Source organism: Podarcis filfolensis (assembly GCF_964270895.1).
Source record: "Podarcis filfolensis genome assembly, chromosome: 10".
NCBI lineage: Eukaryota > Metazoa > Chordata > Lepidosauria > Squamata > Lacertidae > Podarcis > Podarcis filfolensis.
In genome coordinates, this window is record NC_139612.1 from 44,137,237 (window position 1) to 44,160,702 (window position 23,466).

The 23,466-nt window shown below is 41.0% G+C and overlaps 2 protein-coding genes across 4 annotated transcripts in view; one reads left to right on the top strand and one right to left on the bottom strand.

Annotated features, from left to right (window-relative positions):
* Window positions 1-1,756, top strand: part of LOC310743482 (cytochrome P450 2D6-like) — a 13,290-nt gene extending 11,534 nt beyond the window's left edge. The window contains exons 9-10 of one of the 2 annotated variants that reach the window (XR_014539047.1): window positions 111-616; window positions 1,602-1,756. Coding sequence is in view for 1 of the 2 variants with exons in the window: in XM_083573811.1 (XP_083429937.1) it covers window positions 111-289 (179 nt within the window). In the remaining variant the exon portion in view is untranslated. Of the gene's footprint in view, window positions 1-110 lie in introns of both variants that reach the window. The other variant, XM_083573811.1, reaches the window with a different exon arrangement.
* LOC310743479 (cytochrome P450 2D14-like) lies at window positions 1,701-22,507 on the bottom strand. 2 transcript variants are annotated; one of them, XM_083573808.1, is made up of 10 exons: window positions 18,165-18,519; window positions 14,991-15,162; window positions 14,204-14,356; window positions 10,071-10,231; window positions 8,829-9,002; window positions 8,128-8,269; window positions 6,968-7,155; window positions 5,777-5,918; window positions 3,578-3,699; window positions 1,701-2,349 (listed from the first exon to the last, which is right to left on the bottom strand). In XM_083573808.1, exons 1-10 carry the CDS (start codon window positions 18,483-18,485, stop codon window positions 2,287-2,289), a joined length of 1,638 nt encoding a protein of 545 aa, XP_083429934.1. In that variant the 5' UTR covers window positions 18,486-18,519; the 3' UTR covers window positions 1,701-2,286. The 2 variants fall into 2 exon arrangements, with proteins under 2 accessions (XP_083429934.1, XP_083429935.1); XM_083573809.1 differs by lacking the exon at window positions 1,701-2,349 and adding an exon at window positions 22,396-22,507 and having other exon boundaries at window positions 3,079-3,699.
* Window positions 22,508-23,466: the final 959 nt, after the last annotated feature.

Here is a 23,466-nt window from a genome sequence, read left to right on the forward strand (position 1 = left end):
TCCAAAGCATCTCTCTGGGGCCTTTCTGTGTAGGGTCTTGCAGTCTGCATGCTCACTGGAAGAGTCACTTAGGAACTGACACTTAGCTTGATGTCCTCTTTCTTTTTCAGGTTTGCGTGTATGTCCAGGAGAACAGCTAGCCAGGACAGAGCTCTTCCTCTTCCTCACCAGCCTCCTTCAGCATTTCACCTTCTGCTTCCCAGAAAACCAGTCTAAACCTCAACAAGAATCTCGCTGTGGCTTGACAGTAGCGCCACCCCCCTTGCAGATCCGGGCTATTCCAAGATAACTATAGATACCTGCAACGCACTTGTGCTGCACTCAAACTTTTACCCTATCATGTGGTTACTGAAATCTCACAGGGTGACCCAGATATTCACTTTCTCTCCTAGTTCATTGGAATTTAAATCTCACTTTGAACAATGACTCTTTTTGTTCAGAATTTCTAAAAGCATGCACAGTGGTACCTTGGGATGAGAACGGGATCTGTTCCAGAGCCCCGTTCGCATCCTGAATGGAATGTAAGACACGACGGCATGTCTGTGCGCGTGTGGGTCGTGTTTTGCTGCTTCCGCACATGCGTGTGACGTCATTTTGAGCATCTGCACATGCGCGAGTGGCGAAACTCGGAAGTAATGTGCTCCGTTACTTCCGGGTTGCTGCGGAGCACAACCCAAAAGCGCTCAACCTGAAGCACATTCAACCCGAGGTATGACTGTATATTGCCTGGTCCTTTTAAACCATGATGGGGCAAAGAAATTTGAATGAGCTGTATTCAGAAATATATCTTTCCCTTATTATTTTCAATCAAGTGATTGCGTATCTTATTAAACTGATTTTGTTCATATTATCCAAACTGCTCTTCCATCATTTTGAACTATCTATATCAGGGCAGTCCAACCTCTCAGACCAAGTGGGCTGCAAGAGGACTTCATGCACTGCTTTGTTGCAGCGGAGACAGGGAGCGAGGCCAAAATTTGACACCCAATAGCTCTCACACTGCCTTCCCAAAGCCAGCTAAGTGAGGTGCTGGGCTTTGGGAAAGGTGTGACCATATCATTAATGTCCTTGCAAGCGAGGGAAGAATGGGGAGAGAACCAGCGCTAACTGGCTCTTCCTACCATTAGCTCTTCCCTTTGTGACCCCAGGCTCATCCTACCCCTGACTTTGCCTTCTGTTAGCTGCCCCTGCCTTCTGGCCCAGCAGAAACAATGGTCCCCAGCAGCCACTGCTATCAAATACTCAGACTAGAAGCAGAGACTAGTCAGAGTGGAGGTGTGGTAGAGTGTGAGTGTTTTGGTTGACATGCAATTAATAATTTTAAAAAATGATCTGCCATGGAATGTGGTGACCCTCTAATTCTACGCTTTGGGGCAACGACTAGGTGGAAAAGGGGTGGAAGGCATTTTCCCTTGTAGTGCAAGAGCAAATAGTTGAATTTATTTAATCAGAAGTACAGTTGTACCTTGGAAGTCAAATGAAATCCGTTCTGGAAGTCCGTTTGACTTCTGAAATGTTCAGAAACCAAGGCATGGCTTCCAAATGGTTTCCAATTGCACACACACACAAAAATGTTCTAAAACCAGAACAGTCACTTCCAGTTTTCAAGCGTTTGGGAGCCGGAATGTTTGACTCCCAAGTATGACTGTATCTACAAAGCTGCCTTCTACGGGAGGGGAAAAACATCACTCAAGACAAAATGACACAAAGCAATAATTATATTTAAAAATAAATAAATACAATTAGTAAATCACAATGACTTTGAAGACTCCCTTCAGACATCTCCATGGTGATGAATTTGCTGTCTTCCCCTGCCACTTCAAAGGGAGGGAGGGAGTTGTTCAAATCTGTAAAAATTCATTTCAAAATCATAGACTTCTGGGACATTGGGATGCATTCTGTTATTTGGTTATTTCGAGGATGGGGAACCTGTGAACTTCCACCTTCCCCAGCCAGCATGGTCAGTGGTGATGAGAACTGTAGTATTGCAACCAGAGCTTTTTCTTCAGCTGGAACTCACTGGAACTCAGTTCCTGCACCTCTCAGGTAGGTGCCATTCTAAGAGAACAAGGGAGGCGTTCATGGTGAGTTCTGCACCTCTTTTTCTAGAAAAATAGCACAGATTGCAACAATGTCTGGAGGGCCACAAGAGATAACAGGATGCCTCTATTTAGAAGAAGCATTCCCTCCTGGGAAAGGGGAGGCCTCTTACTTTGTATAACCCTGCCTCCTTTGGGATGCCATTGGGGACTGAACCTGGGAGATTACGCATGTAAGGCAGGAGCTCTATTGCTGAGCCACAGCCTGGCCGCCACACAGGATGGAAGGCATCTTCAAAAACGGTTCTTGCTGCAACATAGGCACACCTCAGCTATGTTAGGGCCAATAATTTCAATAGGTATACTCTGAGTAACAGTCAGGTGCAGATTCATAATTTTATTAAAACTAAACTTGTTTTTTAAAAATTCATTTCTGTTCCATTTGTATACTGCCTGTCTACACTGCTATGCACAGGTCAGTTCTACAAGCCAAAGAAATGACAAAATCTACAACTAAGTTCCCAACCTAGACTAAGTCAATCCAATGCAAATATGTTATAATGAAAACTATATATATAATTGTAAAAATAAATGACTTAAGTCAATTATAATATTTCATGGTAAAATCAACCTTCAGAATACCAGCAAAGAAATGCCAAATCACTCCCAACAATAAATCAATGTCACACATAGACCTAATATTAATACCAAAAGGTGATCTTCATCAGGTGGCGAGTGCAGAAACTGGGTCTATAACAGTCTCTGATCATGCACCAGTCTCCATTAACTTAAACTTTGGTGCACTTCCCCCCAGGAACCAAAACTGGTACTTTGACCTTGGTCTTCTCACTTGTGCAGCGTCCAAAGAATGTTTAGCTAAACCTTTGGACCTTTACTTTAAAGAGAATGACTTGCATATGGAAATAAAACAAAATGAGAATATGAGGGAAGTCCAGGGGAGGGGGGGATATGGAAAATTGTTAGAGAAATATTGTTAGAGGATGTTTACATGGAAAGACTAATAATATTTTTTTTAAAAAAAGAGAATGACTTGCCAGACATAGGCGCCCCAGTATTGTGGAATGTAATTAAGGCTGTTCAAAGGGTTAACTGCATATGTGAGGTGATCAGAAGGAAGAGAATGTATGAACAAGAGGTTAAAATCTCACTGCAGAAATTAAAAAGCTTGAGGTGATATACTCTGGGAGTGCAAGCCAAATATCTTGTAACGCATGCTTGCATTTTCCATGGCTGGGTTTGTTTGTTTTTTGCCCTGACTCTACAACTTTAACAGTTGGTTGATCTTCAATTTTAATTTTTATATGGTTTTATTGTATGGTGTTATGGTTGTAAACTGTGCTGATATTACGTATTGGTATGTTTATTAATACATAAAATGAATAAATGCTTCATGTTACTGGCTTCTGTAGTTGTTTTTGAGGTTAATGGTTAAACTGTAAGATACACTAAGCTTAGAAATATTATCTAGGAATGGCACAAATCTGGAAAGGGGATGGATTAGTGATTAGGGTAAATACTCTTTCTATCTTGGGCCTGGGACAGTTTCTTGGAAAGCAAAAGGTGAAATGCTGCAGAAGGCTGGTGAAGAAGAGGAAGAGCTCCATTTTGGACAGAGGTTCTCCAGGGCATGCATGGCGACCTGTAGGAAAAGGAGACATAGTATTTTGTGCATGAGATCAGGAGGAAGGGGTGGATCGGACTGCACCTATAGGCTCCACTCTGGCCTGCATCTTGTGTATTTAAAATCTGGTCAGTATCCACCTCCCCACCTGGTCCCTCATCGGATCTCCGTCCCCCTCTCTCTCCCTCCCTCTTTTCTAGGCTTTTTGGCTATGCTTGACCTTGCTTCCTATGGACAAATTGCTGGTCGCCATATTCAGAGCCGGGCAGGAATTTGTCCATCAGATTAACCTCATCGCAATACCTCTTCCCTCCTCCCTTTACACTGTAACAATAACTGATGAAATTGCTGCCTCTAGTCTAGCTTTGTTTTACTGTAACTTTGTCAAAGGTCTTGTTATTTACTCCACACAAAACTGCCTTACCACACTACCCACTACAGACAGCTGGCTGGATCAATAAACAGGTTCCAGAGGTTAAAGGCCTGTTCATCAGTAGGAACAAAGATCTCCATCTGGTGTCAACAGAGAGAACCAAACTGTGGGAGGCAGCGGTGGGGAGGGGCTGGTTCACTCGCCGCCCTTTGCTCTTGCAGTCCAGGCTACAGGGAGGCGTAAAATTTAGCTTCCTACGCACACTGGTCCTTGCAATTCTTTTAAAATTTAAAGAGTGAGCTGAGCCTACCTAGCTATTATTATCTCAGAGTCTCTGGGTTTAATTATTAGTCCCAAGTGGCCAAAAGATTAATATACTAATATTAACCCCTTGAATTTGGACCAGTAGCAAATGAGCAACCAGTGCAGGTCTCTGGACAGAGGGGTTATGCGCTGTTAGGGTCTCTCTCCCATCAGGATTCATGCCACAACATTTTGCTTATGAATCAAGCACAAAGGAAGCCCCATACAGAGCGCATTGCAGTAATTCAATCTTAATGGCACTAGGGATATTAAATATAAATAGAAGAAGAGACAACAAGAAGCAAAAGCAAAGTTGCATTCTGCCTGTCCCACTCCCTGAAAAGCTCATCTATCAGAGCGACTCCGCCCCATGGCCATGCTCGAATCCAGATTGGAATGGATCTAAACCTGCCCAGTTAGAAGGAGTGTTAGTGTAAATTAAATATTGCTGTTAATTGCATTGATCGTGCTTGGGTCTGTCTCTTGAGTTGTCCTCAACTGATTTATGTTTCGAGTTGGAAAGCCAGCTGTGGCGGTCCACCTGAATACAGCTCAAGACTACAAGTTTCTGGCATGACTCCATACCCCCCCTTTCTCACCTGAAAGAGGGGTGTCTGTGTGTGTTGACTGATATACAGCCAGCTGCATCCAGCAGCCATGTGTGAGCCTCTCTCTAGTTTAAGTCTCTTTTACTATTTTGACTACAGCCTCCTAAGACAAGGTTACTATACTTAGTAGGGTATAGTATATGGTGCACTAGCATCTCCTAACTTCATGTATATAGTGTGAATAATAATGGTCTTATGGCTATAAAGCACTTTATTTCTAACGGTGTGGCCAAAGAATTTTCTTCATCATCAACTCTGAAATGGCTGACAATGGTAAAGGACAAAGATCCTGAAGCTCTGCTGTGCTACCCTGCTGGTTACACAGGTAGAGGTGTGATCTTAAAGCATGACCACTATTTTCTTAACATGAGTTGGAATGCCACTATGGCCTATATTCCCTGCAGCCACAGAACTGCTTGTCACTGTAAAACACACTTAAAATGTGCCCAAAGCTGAATTCAACACAGTCACAGACTGCAGTGGTTCTGAAAATTGGTTATTTCAAATAACCACACACAAATATAAACCACTTTTGAAGTACAATCTGAAATGTCTATGTCTTCTCAATATTTTCTCCTTAGAAGGTAGCCAGGAAATAGGGGAAGTTGGTTGTAAAGTATGATCCTGATGGTTGTTTTTTTATTAAAAAAAAACAAGTTTGAGTCAAAAGTACATACTCTCTCTTCTCAAGGAGCTGACTATGGAAACCTGTTACTCTTGCTTTCCCATCAGGCGGGAAAGAGAAAGGAAGATAACAGGACAGCTTATAATCTTTCCTCTTATACCTCAGCCATTCCTCTTTTGGATTTACCTAGAGAGAAAGGTAGGAAGGCCTCTCGCTTGACAAACTGCCCATCTGCATCCAGGAAGTGCTCTGGGTAGAATTCATGTGGCTTCTCCCACATTGTCTCATCCTTTAGCACAGAGGACAGATGATTAAAGACAGCAGTCTCCTAAAATGGCAAGAAAAAGCAAGAGATTAGAATCCACTGCTGGTAAGGCAAGCTTGTGGGTGGCTGGAGCACACATCAGCAGCAGGGGGCCAAGTCCAAGGATACCCAGTGCTGAGTCCAGGCCTGCATGGAGGAGAGAGAGAGGAGGAAAGAGCTTATCAGGACAAATGTGTGTTAACACATTTGGTAAATTTTCAGGAAGTTCTTAAAGACAATTTGCTGAAATGTGGAGAATTGAATGTAAGATTTGAAAAAAGACAGATTGAGAAATTCTTCCATTCCCATTACGAAGTCACCCCTCTGATTCAAGGCAATTGTAGAAGAAGGTATGTCATTTAAATCTGCAAGTAATGTGTCTTATGAAGTACCTGTCTGAAATGTGCTTATTTACATTTATTTACTTATTGCCTCTACATCCCATCATCATGGCAGCATGCATACCGGTAGTTCTTCCTCCATTTCATCCTCATAACAGGGCTACTGAGGTATGTTAGGCTGAGAAAAGGTGATTGGCTCAGCATCACCCAGTGGCCTTCATGGGCCTGAGTAGGGTGCTGGATTCCCTACTCATCTGTGAAAAAACAGAAAGTTCCTTTTGCTACAGTTCCTGGTATTTCCAGTACTACTCTTAAAAGGGTTTTATACTAGACATTTAGGCCTACCAAGTTCTCTCTCCTTGCAATTCTTGACTATGTGACCGTGTTGTGTGATCCTTCCAGGCTGCATTTTACACTAATGGCTGCTGGCAGCATAGAAATTTACCACAAGCTGTTTCTCCGGCATAACATTTGGGGTTGGTTTGCAATGCTGGTTTACGGTAACAGAAGAGGCAACACATTGTGCCTGCTGTGCGGTCATAATTGCTCCCTATTTAAAGCATGCACTAGCCAGCTTTGAGTTAGTCTGTCTCTTGTTCAATTGATGTGCAAGTAGTTACTATGAATTCCTGCAACTTTTTTTACTTTGCAGCCATGAGTTCCAGTTCAATCGACTTTTGCTACTGTTAGCATAAAGATCTCTCACGTGTGACCACCCTGGTTCTGATTTACCTTAGGAATGACAAACTTGCCAACCTCAGTATCTCTGTGGACCATATATGGCATTGCAAAAGGTAAAACATCAGCACATCGTTGAATTTCATGTATCACAGCGCAAGTATAAGGCAGCTTCAACTGGTCTTCCATCACAGGGGATCGTACCCTGCCAATCTCTTCATCAATTTCTTCTTGGACCCTTTCTGGAAATATTCATTTAGAAGTATTATTGCATTGCATATGTGTCTTAATCCTTCCAATTCTCCAAGCATGTTATGGTAGCATGTTGTTGTTGTTTGCATAGAAAATTTCAGCAGCCCTGGACACTCTGCGAGTTTTAAGGCTGAGCACAGATTTAAATCTGGGGCTCCAAGTAGGGGTCTACTGAATATCCCCCACATAACCCAAATATTGATTCAGTCTTTGGTGGGTGGTGGTTTAGTTTATCATTTGTTTATATAATCTATGCAGTTCTTCTCCATTGTAGACATGTACATTTCCCACATCGTCTCAGCTGTTTCAAATTCTTTTATCTTCATTAATCTGCACTGTAACTAATAGCTCAGTTGATAGAGCATAGATTTGAGCCCCACATTGGGCAAAAGATTCCTGCATTATAGGGGGTTGAATTAGATGACCCTCAGAGTACCTTCCATCTCGACAATTCTATGAAGTAACATCAGATTTAGGTGTTCAAATGCCTATTCGTTTGAAGGCATACATACTTAAGGGGCACTCAGCTATTCAGAAGTGGATCTATTTGTGAATACTGTAAATAAAAAACCACCTTTTTGAAAAATACCCAGATGAGAGCCTATGAGCATCAACATTTAAGGACACAGATTAAAAAGAATTTCCAGAGTTAGTGCAGAGTTGTTACAAAGTGATACATAGTTAGGACAAAGAAACAGCTTCCAAAATACAAATAAAGTTTTATTAGGCAAAGCAGCTTTGTTTTCCAAGTGCTTGGTTCCAACTGCCTTGTTTCTATTTTGAGCCATTTCATAATTGTAATTTATTTATTGAATTGTTATCCTGGCCTTCCTCCTGATGTGGAAGTTTTGAATCCAAATCAGATCTAAAGCAATTGCACAGCTAACTTGCCCATGAGTAAGCCTTTCAATTGGAAAACCCCATGAGGGATCAGTCTACCTTCCCCAATACTGATCACTTACTCTGAACCTCAGGATGATTGACCATGTTCAACAGTCCCCAGAGTACGGTGGAAGAACTTGTTTCAGTGCCAGCCATAAACAGGTCAACAAGGATATTAATAAGGTTTTGCTCATTAAAACTGCTATCTGGTTTCCCTTTAGCCTGAAGGAGATGGAACAAGCTAGTAACTCACATGGAAATAGCACAATATCATGTCATATTTGTTAGAGAATAGTGTGTACTAATGATCTTTCCCCTTGCTATCAATAGTATATATCTGACCAAAGCAAAGTGAATAATAAAGGAAAAGCTGCTCAGTTTCTTGAGAAATACTGCATTTCATAAAGCACATGGGTGTTGAAAAAAATGGCAGCCTCATCCCACAGTAACATCTAATACAGCCTCGCTCTTTCTTTGGCATAATTGCACTGAGCAATAAACTCACCAGTTTCAGAGCATAGGTTGTCATTGTCTGGGCATATGAAACAACTGCTTAATGACGGCTTGTTTGTTTATTTAATTTGTCTCCCATCTTTTTCTCCAAGGTGGTGAACTCAAATGCACAAGCTGATGTCAGGGTAAAGAGTTAGAGGTGTTTACCCACCAGGTCTTGTAATTTTACTGGCATGGTTTAGATGGCAGAAATTCTAAATAAATCAATCCTAATGAAGAAGCTACAAAAGAAGTCCCAGTGGTTCTGTGTCTATAAACGTCTTCCTACCTTATCTATCTCCTCCAGAAATGCATCAATCAAATCTCTTGGGAAGGTAGGATCTCTGGTTTTCTTATGTTCACTCACAATCTCTTTTAGAATTATACTAATATCTCCATAGCGTTTCTGCAGTTTACGATGAGGTCCAGGAAAATAGGACAACCAGGATCCTGCAGCAATAAGCTGGCAGGGCAGAAATCAGAGAAAGAAGAGATATCACAACCTTTTCAGATACAAAAGACATTTAATAAATATTTCACTAGAAGTGAAAGTGCATTCTGATAGGTAGTTCCTAACCAGTCAGTTCTTCATACTGACGGGGAGATTATTCCTTGCCAGCTTCACTCCCATTCCCTCCCTCACATCCACCCTGTGGTACAGAGTTCCAGAGACTGAGCATATCCATTGATAATTAACTTTTCTTAGCCATAATCTGTGGGGATGTTAGGAGATACAAGGGTCTCTGAATAGGCTGGTAGGCTCTCATTAGTGGGAGAAGCCAGCTCCTTCAGATATCCTAGTCCTAAAACATAAAGAGCTTTCAATGTCATTACCAGTTATCCGCCAACTTTTAAAGCATATATTATATATCTTTTTAATACCACTTAGAGGTTTTATGAAATAAAATAAAGGGTGGCCTTCTGTTAAGGTTTACTCAGAGTAAACCTACTGAATTCAATAGACCAGTTTTACTCATGTTCTTTGAGTCAATTCTGAGTAAAACATAGCTGAATTTTGCACCAAACCCATATTTCTTCATCACACGAAAATGGTAATGCACTTCATCCTATCAAAAGCTTTTCCAACATCTGTCCAAATACTAGTGGATGCTAATTCCTACCATTTACTGTAATCTGATACCATTATTTTGTTCATTATCATTTTGCACCCCTGCTTTAATTAATGCTTGTTAGTAGCATGTTGACAATTATCTTTTTTAATGAATGGAATTGTCCTAATTTTCTTTCTGAAGTAATTTGTAATAGGTTTTTCTGCCTCTAATAATTTTTCATAAATCACTTTTAACTTTTGTTTGCCTATGTTCGTGTTTTAATCTTGCTGTCTTGGTCTTTAGCTTGTGTTCCTCTTCTTTTTTCTTTAAGAATACCAGGTTTTAAAGATATGCTGAAGTGATTGATTCAGATAAGCACCTTAGTGGGGATGCTCCATAACTCGGATGTGGTAGTCACACAAAACATACACTTCAAATGGCTGTTTCCTTTTAATGCCCAGACAAACTCATTAAGGTACCTGGGGCAAATTTCTGATTGCTTCCTTCATGAATTCCTCAGTCACATGCATTAGCTTCAGGAATGTATTGTCACTGTATTCAAAGCGGTCACCAAATGCTAGAGTGCAGAAGATATTACTAACAGCCCTGTAGATGAGGATTTGTGGATCAAAAGGAGAACCTGGATGAGATGTAAGAACAAGGAGCAGATCAGAAGTATGTTGTCATATATTGCCCATTCTTCATTAAACAGCCATTGTTGAGGTTGGCCTTCCATAACTTGCTATCCTCCGGGTATTTTTGGCTTCAATTCCCATTAGCCATAGCCAGGATATGGGAATGTTGGAAGCTGTACTCCACCACCTATAAACTATTTACCCTTTCAATAAATGGGACTGTAAATTCCTGAGATCCTTTGCTACATAACATGGATGTTGTTGTTGGCATTGTCTGTCTCGAGAGAGAATGGAGTGTGCCTCCAGGGGTGAAGTCAAACCACTGTGTAAATAGCACTGAAGCGACTTCCCCGGGGCAGAATTTGCATGGAGATCCTGGGCTGCCCAGACAACAAAACTCACCTCTCGGCGTCACTGATGTGAAGGAAAGCAGAGCAATACATTTGGCACCAGCTGGGCTGCAGTAGTTGCCAGAAGGAGGCGTACAAAGCACCATCCAACCATCTTAGCAGCTCCACAGGAAAAAGCAAGGGAATGAGACAGGAATCCAATATCTCTATTAAGAGACAGACTTGAAAGAGAAGTTGCTGAATTACAACCTATCATTAAACTGAAAACTATGGCGAGGCCTGGTCTTAATAGAGATATTGGATTCCTGTCTCATTACATATGCTAATCATCTGCATACTATCCCTTGCTTTTTCCTGTAGGACTAATTGCAGTCATTAACAGTCGTCCAAAGGTGTACCATACCCATTGAGTCAATCATCCATCTCCTACTACCCTCCTGAGAAAAACCCCACCCCACCCTCCCACCATATATAAGGGTCTGGTGACTTCTGCTTCAGTGTATCAGAAGAAGTGTGCATGCACATGAAAGCTTATACCAAGAACAATTTAGTTGGTCTCTAAGGTGCTACTGGACATCATACACACACACACACACACAAACATATATATATATACACACACATACACACACACACACCCCTTCTTGACTGTTGGACCCACTTTTGGTCTCATCCATTCAGTCTGCCAGAGCCTGTCTTTGCATGCAATGAAAGCCCCTAACTCACCAAGAGTGAAAGACCCATTGGCTACCCTCACCTTGCTTAGCCACCCATTTGAAGCCATTCCTGGGCTGCGGCCGCTATCGCATGCTGACAGCTTCTAGGAGCCACACACGGCAGCTGAGTTTTCCCCAGCAGAGGCACTACTCCTCTTAAAGTTGAATAATAGAAGTAGGACATTGCGGGGGGACTGGGACAGAGGGGCTGACTGGCTAAAATGAGCAACTTCATATCTCTCAACCACCAACCTCTCTCACTTTCTTCCAGTCCTTTCTCATGACAGCAAGATCTGAAGAGGACCTGAAAGGGAATCAGCTGCGCTGCTGCCAGTACTGCTACATGGAAAATAATTTGAGGTCCCTCAGATTCTGGACTCCAGAACACCTGGTTATGGTGCTTACATTATTTTGCATACTGGATGAGCTAAAGGGTTGCAGAGATGTCCTGAAATGTCCACACTTCAGGGACTTCCGGGTTAGCGCGAACGGCTAATGGCGGATTCCCTCCGAGCTCCGGAGGGAATCGGCTCTACAGGAGCTGGGTCTTGCCGCTGTGGCGACGCGGGGACCCTTAGAAATCACAGGCGCTGAAGCCTGTGAACCTGGTGACTCGGCGGGCACCATTTGCGCCCCCCGACCTGCGAAGGAGCCTTTTTAAAGGCTTCGGAACGGGGGACGGGGTGAGCGGCGCGGTGCTGAGAGTCGACTGCTCCTCCTGTGGAGTGAAGCCGCGTGCCATGGTCGGAGAGCGCTGACTTTTTCCTGTGAACAATCGGACCCTAAAAGTAACAACCCGTGAGTAGTACGGAAATTGGACTTGTCAAGGAAATTTTCTTTTGAATTTGGTACGATCGGGGAAGGTGCAAACAGGAAGTCCGCCTCCCCGTCTTGTAAAAAATTTAAAGCAAGGACTAGTTAACTAAGGTCGAGAGAACTTCTTTTTTTTCTCTATTGGATAAAAGATACTAATTTCACAATTTGGCAGTATAAGTATAAGTAATTTTACTGGAGGATAAGAGCTAATTTTGAGAGCCGAAGTGTCACCCCCCCCGGACCCGGGAGTGATTCGCGAGAGAGCCTGTTGAGGAGAAATAGAAGAGTTTGACAGCTGTCAAAATCAGCTGTCAAGAAGGAAAAAGAGAACTTTGTTTCTGCTGTCTCTGCTGGATATATTTGTTGCAATTTGGTTTTATTTTGTTGAAAACAAGGAACAACTGATACAAACTAATCTGACTTTTGGATTTGAACTGGAAAGAATACTAAGTTACCAAAATCCCTCTAGAGGGGGATTTGGGACATTACAAGAATGGCTGGAGGAGGGAAAACTCAGGCTGGGTTAGACAGAGTTTTTGTTCTCTTGGGAAAGTTACAAGGCCAAATTGATGTTTTGGCTACAAATGTTGCAACTCTGAACTTAACAGTAAATAACATTACTGAATTGGATAAGGATTTGACTCAGGAAGCCCATGCAGCTGGATAAAAAGAGAAACTTGAGAATTTTGAAAGTGTGGAGAAGGAGACATATGTTGTTCCTGAGGAGAAGGAAGGAGGAGCTGTAATTTTGCAAATGACAAAGGAGAGCCAGAGGCCTGACAGGATGCTTACAAAGGAAAATAAGAAATCGAACCAGAGGCCTGACATGATGATTATAAGGGAAAATAAGTACTGGATGATGAAAATCTGGTTTGAATTGGAGATTACAAATTTGATTAAAGTGGAAGCTGGAGTTTTCGCGACAATTGGACTTTTGGGCCCTACTTTTAAGTATGGAGGTCTGGCTGGAAGAAACATGGACCTTATTGGGACAGAGCTGCTCCGAGATCTGGTGTTTAATACTAAGGACTATCAAAAAAACCGGCAGAGAGGAACTGAGAGAGAATTAAGAGCCTCGGACGTGAGATCTCCAGGCTGATAGTAGATTGAGACTGATGGACATTTGCTGGGGATCGAAACCGGGAAAGGGGGTGGTGGGGTCTGGGAATCCAAAGGGTGTACAATTATAATCTGTTTTTTATTTTGTTTGGCTATTAGTATGAAAATTGGGGAATTCGTGGAAGGGAATTTGGGTCGACTTTAGAAAAAGGTTTCAGCACTGAGGTATAAATATAGATGTCTATAAGTTAAAATTGGTTTTTCTAAAATGAATTAAATATAAAAAGGTTAAAAACTGGGGATAGGAACTTGTTGAACTAACAATTTGAATTGGAATACAAGAAGGGGAGGTGTGGGGAAGTCAGGGAAATATGGTATTGAAAATATGGAATTGTAAACTTTATGTGTTTTTTAATTTTTTTTGTTTTTTCTTTTTTGATTTTTTGTATTAAATGTGGAAAATTTGAATAAATATTTAAATAAAAAAAAAATGAAATGTCCACACTTCATGCTCGGAGCACCAATTCCTTTGCTACCACACAAGTAATTTAGGTTTTCACTCAGTACATCTCATAAAGAGAATTATAGTCCATGAAAGCTTATGCCATAATAATTTTTGCATTCTTTATAGTGCCACAAGATTATTAGTAATCATTTTACATGCTTCAAAAATTAAATACAGTGGAACCTCGGGTTATGTACCATCCTCCTTACAAACACTTTGGGTAATGAGCGCTGCTAACCCAGAAGTAGGTGTTCTGGGTAGTGAACTTTGCCCCAGAATGCGAGCGGAAGTTGCATGCTGGCAGTGCTGCAGCAGCAGGAGGCCCCATTAGCAAAAGTGCACCTCAGGTTAAGAACAGTTTCGGGTTAAGAATGGACCTCCGGAACAAATTAAGTTCGTAAATGGAGGTACCACTGTATGAGAAGCTTTGGAGATGGGAGTTAGTTTCTGTATAAAGTATAGAGTGCTCCTCATGCTTTGCATCAAGTGAGATCCCATAGCAGGGAAAAAGTCCCCAGGAATGAGATGTACCTTCTTTGGATTTTAACTCAGAACACAAATATCCAGCTTCTTCAGACACTCTTTTTTCAAGCGTTTTCTTCCCCATCCCAAAATTCTTGAGGGTGGAGACAATGAATCGCCTCTGCTCCCTCCAGCCATTGTCACATGTTGCAAATCCTATTCCTGGAGGATGTAAAATATAAAATAATATAAAATAATATAAAATAATATAAAATAATATAAAATAATATAAAATAATATAAAATAATATAAAATAATATAAAATAATATAAAATAATATAAAATATAATAACATGACAAGTTGTCCAAAGAAACATTCCAAAGTTAATTCTTTGCTTTGCTTAATTTGTTGTTGTTTTTACAAGTGAAGAATGGTAGAGTCCCCATTAAACTGCTGGCCCATTTTTCTGGCCTTCGGACTCGATTGACAACTGCAGAGACTAAACAATGTCTGTTAACTTTCCAATGGGCTGCCTTCCATCTTATGCTGACACACAACCAGCAGATGATAGCTGTCCTGTGGAACAATATGGCTGACTTTGCAAATAAACCCACAAACACTTCTAGTCTACCTTCCTGTCCCTACTTAGTTGTTTACAGGCAAGTTTAGGAAGAAGAAATTTATCAAAAACCTCCTGCCACGTCACATGAATATGCATCTTCTCCCAGGCAACAGAGTCTTTCACTTACCACCTGAGGTGCCATCCTGGCACACTTGCATGCCTGGTCACTTCCTGCCTGTTTCTCCAACTCTACTGCTTCTTATCCAGTCCATCAGGGTATCAGCTATACTCACCTCCACAATTCTTTCCACGGTTTAGTAGACTGAACAGTGGAACTTCTGGTCGGTCAACAAAGTTCTCAGGGTTTTGTCCCAGGGCCTCCTTTATCATCTTGAACCCACTCAGGATGACCATATTTCGCCATCCAAACTGCAGAGAGATGACTGGTCCAAACTTTGTTTTCAGCTTTGATCAATAGGAAGGAAAGGGAGAAAATTATCCAGGGGGAAAGGACAATAAAAGTAGGGAAGGTATAATGTTGCAGTACAATATATATGGGAAATTCCAGAAAGCACAGACATATTTCAGGCTTGAGGTGTTTAATAAAAAATGTTTAATCATTTCGCCAGAATATATATACAGAAAGACTAGTTTTCTCAGGGTAGAGAGAGAGAGAGGGAGAGAGGAGCACCCAAGCAAAAATGAACATTTCAATGAGAATTAGAGATACCAAACTACAAAACCATTTAGTGCAAGCTGAGGTATATTCCACACTTTGGACAAACAAAATGGCCCCAGCAGTTCCCAATTATTTGTCAGACTTGGTCACCCCCAAATTTAGAAAGGCATTTACGCAAGCCAAATTCAATGTCTTGCCATCCGCACTATTGGAAGGCAGATACAAAAAGATTCCCCACGGCGAGAAGTTCTGCCCATGTAAGAGTGGTCACGTTGAAACTGTGGGCCAAGTTCTTTTCCACTGCAGACTTCATTGTGCAATAGCCATAAGTCAACAAAAGCAAAAGATTATACAGCTCCACAAACAGTCATATATTGACACAGCTCACAGTCAAATTCTTTTATTTATTTTTTTAAAAAAACTTGTAATGGAGTTTATATTTCCTCGGATACATATTTTAAATCTATTTAATTAGTATATGGATTGTTAAATTCCACTTGGATTGTTTTAATGTTTATGTAAAAATGATGCTGAAATTTTGGTTTTACTACGCTGGCTGTGTGCTATGATTCTGCTATGCTATGAATAAACATTCACTTCTCCACAGAGGAAGAGATGGTGTGGGAAGGGATCAGGGCCTCCACAAACTCTGATGAGAGATCAGCCCTATCAGGTTGTTCTACCCATAAACTTTCACCTGACAACAGCAGACTAGCACCTCCTCCCCTGAATCTTATTCTGTTCCAGGTGGGGCTTGCGTCTGCCAGGCAGACTCCATGGGCAGCTCACCACACCACCACCCTGGGCGGATGGCTGTGCCGACCCTGTGCATGGATGACCGCAGTGCCCCCATGGAAGGCTCACCCAGCCCATGCTGCTTCGGGTGCGGGAGTAGCTAGCTACGCCCCTGGTGCTAGCAAAGCCCTTCCCTTCCATCTCTGCCCTCTTTGCATTGCTCTGGGCAGGGAGGAGGTGGAGAGCCTCACTTGGTGGCTTGGAGGCGGCAGGGGTGGTCAGACACTGGGGTTGCTGTTGTGCACGCTACAGACTGCTTCCTTTTGGTTGAGGAGGAGTGAAAATGCATCATGTAAACTAAGAAACCCTTGGGGACTTTTAAAAATGGTTCATAAAAAGACCAATGTAACAACGCAAAGCCAAATTTAAATGAAAGCTCTCCTTATTACCGTAATCCTAATTCTCTCAGACTAAAGCCACCACTGTATGGTATTAGTGTCCTTGGCAGGCCATTGAACATTGGTAGCAGGGCTGTGTCAAAAATAAATTCTCTCTCTCTCTCTCTCTCTCTCTCTCTCTCTCTCTCTCTGTGTGTGTGTGTGTTTGCCAATCTGCATCAAAAAAATTTTTGCACTTAATTTATTTATTTTAATGTTGCAATACATATATGCAATCTTTACATATTGATACATATACATTATATTTGTAAATTCACATTTTCACATTTCATTATGTACCAACATTTATCCATTTCTTATTTCTTGCCCTGTGTCTTCCCTCCACCCGTGCGTGACTTCCTTGTTATTATTATTATTGAGATTGTAATTTTGTATCTTAATAATTAAACATTCAATCTTATATATCTGCTTAGCTTAACTTAACTTTGTGAAATCAGAATATACATATCAGTTAATGCTTGTTGAAGCATCTTTTGGTCATGTATTCTTCTACACATTTCCATTCCTGTTTGAGATTTTGATTAGATTGCATTCTAATTGTTGCCATCATTTTTGCTAATTCAATCATTTCAAAAAATTTATATTGCCAATCTTTCAATGTTGGTACTTCTTCTGATTTCCAATTTTTTGCAATCAATAACCTTGTGACAGCTGTTGCATATAAAAAGATTCTCTTCATGTCGTTTGGGATGTCATTTGTTATAATTCCTAAAAGGAATGTTTCTGTCTTCTTACCAATTGTTGTTTTAAACATTTTTTTCAGTTCCTCATGTATATTTCCCCAATTTTTTAAAATTTTATCACATCCCCACCATACATGATATAAGGATCTCTCTGATACCTTACATCTCCAACACAGATTCGATGTTAGTTTATAAATTTTAGCCAGTTTTACAGGAATTAAGTACCACCTGTAAAACATCTTCATAATATTTTCTTTGATAGTAATGCATGCGGTGAAATTAATATCTGATTTCCAAAGTTTTTCCCAATGATCTAATGAAATTGCGTATCTAAAATCCTGTCCCACTTGATCATTACTTCTTTAATTTGTTCATTTTTTAGTTCCCATTCAAGTAATAAATTATACATTTTTGATAGATATTTTTTGGGATTGTTCAAAAGTTCTATCTGGAATCTGGATTCTTCTTTTTGGAAACCTATTTTATTGTCAGAGTTAAATTTGTCATATAATTGATGATATTGTAGCCAGGTGGTACAAAACTGTTTAAGTTCTTCATATGGTTTCAATTGTAATTGGCCTTGCTCTTCCCTTGAAATGCTGTTTGTATGTTACCCCTAGTTTTTCCATATTTTTCTTTTTTATTGAAATCATTTCAAGTGGAGCTGCCCACCAGAGGGTCGTTGGTTCACCAATCTGCATCAATTTAATGAGAACAAAAACTGTAGCGGAATATTGTGCAATATTATGGAGGGGGTCGGGATTCTAGTACAGCCACTACCTGCCCTGTAGCCTTAGGCTGAAGAACAGATAATAACTAGCTGGCTAACTAATTAAATAATACTAAGAGCTTGGCTAATGCAATCATTCAGTAACATGCAGTGTCCTCAGAGATGGTGCAGCCAGTACTTACATCTTGAACAGTTTTATGTGGGTTATTTACATCTAGCAGTAGCAAGTTCCCAATGAAAGGCAGAGGGGTGGGTCCTGGTGGCCAGCGGCTGCTTCTCTTCCTCCGCTTGATGTAATCAAGCAGCAGAGCAAGTAGTAGGAGAGACAAGGCCAGAGCTGGGAGGTTGTTGTGGCAGCAGGAGAGTTGGCTCCCCAGCCAAGAGATGGAAGCCGCGATCCCAGCCATTGGAAGCTTCCCCTTCCCTCCGCTTTGTGTCTCTCCCCAACTCTTGCTCTGCAGACTGGCGGTGTTCTTGCCTCTGCTGGTTTCTCTAATTCTCATTTGTTCTTTTTTATTTATTCTCTGCTTTGAATCACTGTAGGAACATGATGTGCCATTATTAATAGAGTTATCTTAAAAGGTATGCAAGGGCTTTAAAACTATAAATGAGCAATTGCACAAGGACTGAAAGTCCAGTGTACAAGTGAAAAGTTCAGCTAATCAAATTGAACCTTCGTAGATCAGATAAGGAAGGTCTTCACATGATAGGAAGTTGAATTTAGGTAAGTTCTCTTTTATTCTCTGCTTCGAATAACTGTAGGAGAAGGGGATGACAGAGGACAAGATGTTGGACAGTGTTCTCGAAGCTACAAACATGAGTTTGACCAAACTGCGGGAGGCAGTGGAAGACAGGAGTGCCTGGCGTGCTCTGGTCCATGGGTTCACGAAGAGTCGGACATGACTAAACAACTAAACAACAACAACAATAAAAAAGATGGTAGGGCTTCCGGGTTAGCGCCATCGACTAATGGCGGATTCCCTCCGAGCTCCGGAGGGAATCGGCTCCGCAGGATTTGGGTCTTGCCGCTGCGGCGACGCAGGGACCCTCAGAAATCACAGGCGCTGAAGCCTGTGAACCTGGTGACTCGGTGGGCACCATTTGCGCCCCCCGACCCGCGAAGGAGCCTTTTTAAAGGCTTCGGAACGGGGGCGGGGCGAGCGGCGCGGTGCTGAGAGTCGACTGCTTCTCCTGCGGAGTGAAGCCGCATGCCATGGTCGGAGAGCGCTGACTTCTTCTTGTGAACAATTGGACTTTAAAAGCAACAACCTGTGAGTAGTATGGAAATTGGATTTGCAAAGAAAAAAATTTTTTTTGAATTAGGCATGATCGGGGAAGGCGCAAACAGGAAGTCCGTCTCCCCGTCTTGTAAATAATTTAAAGCAAGGACTAGTTAACTAAGGTCGAGAGAACTTCTTTTTCTTTATTGGGTAAAAGACATTAATTTCACGATTTGGCAGTATAAGTAATTTTACTGGAGGATAAGAGCTAATTTTGAGAGCTGAAGTGCCACCCGCCCGGACCCGGGAGTGATCCGCGAGAGAGCCTGTTGAGGAGATATAGAAGAGTTTGACAGCTGTCAAATTAGCTGTCAAGAAGGAAAAAGAGAACTTTGTTTCTGTTGTCTCTGCTGGATATATTTGTTACAATTTGGTTATATTTTGTTGAAAACAAGGAAGAACTGATACAAACTAACTTGATTTTTGGATTTGAACTGGAAGGAAGATTAAGTAACCAAAATCCCTCTAGAGGGGGTTTTGGGACATTACAAGAATGGCTGAAGGAGGAAAAATTCAAGCTAAATTGGACAGAGTTTTTCTTCTCTTGGGAAAGTTACAAGGCCAAATTGATGTTTTGGCTACCAATGTTGCAACTCTGGACTTAACAGTAAACAAATTCATTGAATTTGATAAGGATTTGACTCGGGAAGTTCATGCAGCTGGACAAGAAGAGAAACTTGAGAGATTTGAGAGTGTGGAGAAAGAGATATATGTTGTTTCTGAGGAAAAGGAAGGAGGAGATGTAATGTTGCAGATGACAAAGGAGAGCCAGAGGCCTGACATGATGGTTACAAAGGAAAATAAGTACTGGATGATGAAAATCTGGTCTGAATTGGAGATTGAAGAATGGAGAGATCTCCTTATGTGGAGATCTGAAGACCTATGGATTACAAATTTGATTAAGGTGGAAGTTGGAGCTTTCGGGACATTTGGATTTAAAAGGAGTAAGAAACAAGATTCGGGCTCCACTTTTAAGTATGGAGGTCTGGCTGGAAGAAACATGGACCCTATTGGGACAGAGCTTCTCCGAGATCTGGTGTTTAATACTAAGGACTACCAAAAAATCCGGCAGAGAGGAATTGAGAGAGAATTAAGAGCCTCGGACGTGAGGTCTCCAGGCTGATAGTAGACTAAAACTGATGGACATTTGTTGGGGATTGAAACCGGGAAAGGGGGGGTGGGGTTTGGGAATCCAAAGGGTGCACAATTATAATCTGTTTTTTATTTTGTTTTGTTATTAGTATGAAAATTGGGGAATTTGTGGAAGGGAATTTGGGTCGACTTTAGAAAAAGGTTTTAAGAATGAGCACTGATGTACAAATATTGATGTTTATAAGTTAAAATTGGTTTTTCTAGAATGAATTAAATATAAAAAGGTCAAAAATTGGGGATAAGAACTTGTTGAACTAACAATTTGAATTGGAATATAAGAAGGGGAGGTGTGGGGAAGTCAGGGAAATATGTTATTGAAAATACGGATTGTAAACTTTATGTGTTTTTAACTTTTTTGTTTTTTCTTTTTTGATTTTTTAATGTATTAAGGTGGAAAATCTCAATAAATATCTTAAAAAAAAAACCAATAAAAAAGATGGTATCTTACACCATCTAAACTTGCCAATCTTTGTTGGAAGTGGCAATGTAAACACTCCAAAAAGCATTGGGACACGGTATATGAGGAATTTAAAAAAATGTTCAAATTTACATTCTCTAAGAAACCCAAAGCCTTTCTACTGACCATAGTAGGAGAGGAAATACCTAAGAAGGCTCAGAATCTGTTTTATATGCAACAGCAGCTGCAAGAATTGTATATGCAAGGACTTGGAAGAAGGAAAGCATGCCAACAAAAGAACAGCGGCTACTCAAACTCATAGAGTTCGTGGAAGGATCTTCTTGAAAGGAAAATCCCTCATTGAAGCAATCGCTATAAAGAAAATAAATACGAGGAATAATTGGAGTTTATATAAAGAGCTTATAGAATTTGACGAAGGAATAGTGGTACTCAGGAAAAGAGAAGATCTGCAGGAATGGATTATGGGCTGGTTTCAACACCATTAGCTGCACAAGAGGTTCAAAGAAGATAAACTGAAAGGATTTTTAGAAGAAGGGTTGGAATTCGAAAAAGCCCTACTGGGAAGCAAAGAGAAACTATATCAAAATATATAAAATTATCCTTGAGTGGGAAACAAAGGATGAATTGATGAAAGCAATGACACACTGGGCAATCAACATAGGTTATAATATTGAGATAACCCTGTGGGAAAGGAAAACAACAATGAACTTATTGGTGTGTTATACCCTAAAGGAAAATTTATTTATTTAGGAAACATTATTTATTTAGGATGCTGTATAGATGGTATCTAACTCTCAGCAAATTCTGTACAAAAAAGGATCAAATCTTTGCTGGAAGTGCCAAGAGATAGAAAACACCTTTTCTCATTTGTGGTGGTAAAAGGTAAGGGTAAAGGTAAAGAACCCCTGGACAGTTAAGTCCAGTCAAAGGTGACTATGGGGTGCGGTGCTCATTTCGCTTTCAGGCTGAGGGAGCCGGCATTTGTCCACAGACAGCTTTCCGGGTCATGTGGCCAGTATGACTAAGCCGCTTCTGGCACAACAGAACACTGTGACGGAAACCAGAGCGCACGGAAATGCCGTTTGCCTTCCCGTCGCAGTGGTACCTATTAATCTACTTGCACTGGTGTGCTTTTGAACTGCTAGTTTGGTAGAAACTGGGATGGAGCAACAGGAGCTCACCACTGTCAAGCGGATTCGAACTGCCGACCTTCTGATCGGCAAGCCCAAGAGGCTCAGTGGTTTAGACTACAATGCCACCTAGTCCCTTATGTGGTGGAAGTGTAAGTTGGCAAAACAGCAACAACAACAAACACACACCCTACTGGGAAACGGTTTATGAAGAACTAAAAAAAGATGCTCAAAATAACTTTCCCCAAAAGACCAGAAGCCTTCTTACTAGGAATAACAAATGTTGATATTCCTAAGAAGGTACTCAATCTCTTCCTTTATGCCACTACAGCTGCAAGGATACTATATGCACAAAAGAGGAAAGAACAAACAATCCCAAAATTGACAGAGTACTTAGAATTAGCCAGCAAGACAACAAAAATTAGAGACCTACTTTTGAACGTGTGTGTTTTCTCCTTGCTTTGAAGGCAAAGTGAGGGAATGGGGAAATGCCCTTGCAGTGCAGAAAAGCTGTTTTGCTGGCTTGGGAAGCCTGGAGGAGGAGAGAAAGCTGGGCGTGGAGTTGGAAGCAGAGTTTGGGAATTAGAAGATATGTCTGCTCAGAAGCTAATCCCATGGAATTGGCACATTAAAGAAATGGCAGAGCAGCTGAAGTGGGAGTGGGGGCAGGGATTGTGTATAGCAGTGCTTACATTGCTTACAGTGCTAACCTAACTGTGCCTCCTCTGAAGTAAATCCACTGAGTTCAATGGGATTTATTCCCAGCAATTTACGGGTTCCGTGGCCATAGAGGAAACAGCTCTCGCCCTGAAGTAAATCGCTCAGTTCTTTTTTTTTTATAAGATATTTATTAAGATTTTTTAAAATATTACAATAAAATAAAAAAGAAGAAAAAACAGATAAATAACAAAAATACAGAATAAAGAAAATTAAAAACACATAAATTTTCAGTTGCTTATTTTCCTTTAACTTGTTTCCTGGACCTTCTCATACCTCCCTTTTTTGTATTCCACCACAAATTGTTAGTTCAGCAAATCCTTACCATTATATTATTACCTATTTATAATCCTTTTTTTCATATTCTCTTAAAGCATTACAGCTGGAAACCACTTAATTTCAATCCGTAAATCGCTCAGTTCAATGTGGAGATTGCTCCTGAATGAGCATAGAATTGCACCCTTAAATAAATAATCTGATTGCCGTCCTTTAATGACTAGAAATTTTATCAATAAGTATTACAGTATCTATAATAAATGTGTTAAGTCTTGTGTTAATGTGTCATGGGACTCTGGTTGTTTTCTGCTATAGTGTAACACTGCTCCCTTTCAGGATAATACAGTGGTACCTCAGGTTACATACGCTTCAGGTTACATACTTAACCTGAGGTACCACTGTACTTAATTCGTTCCGGAGGTCCGTTCTTAACCTGAAACTGTTCTTAACCTGAAGCACCACTTTAGCTAATGGGGCCTCCTGCTGCCGCTGTGCTGCCGGAGCACGATTT

Bases quoted from the DNA above. Each gene is read 5' to 3' on its own strand.
- LOC310743479 (XM_083573808.1), bottom strand. From the start codon at position 18,485: ATGAGAATTAGAGAAACCAGCAGAGGCAAGAACACCGCCAGTCTGCAG. The intron at 9,003-10,070 runs GTACCTTAATGA...CTGCCCTGCCAG, and splicing joins CAATCAGAAATTTGCCCCAG to CTTATTGCTGCAGGATCCTG. The intron at 8,270-8,828 runs GTAGGAAGACGT...CATCTCCTTCAG, and splicing joins TTCTGGAGGAGATAGATAAG to GCTAAAGGGAAACCAGATAG.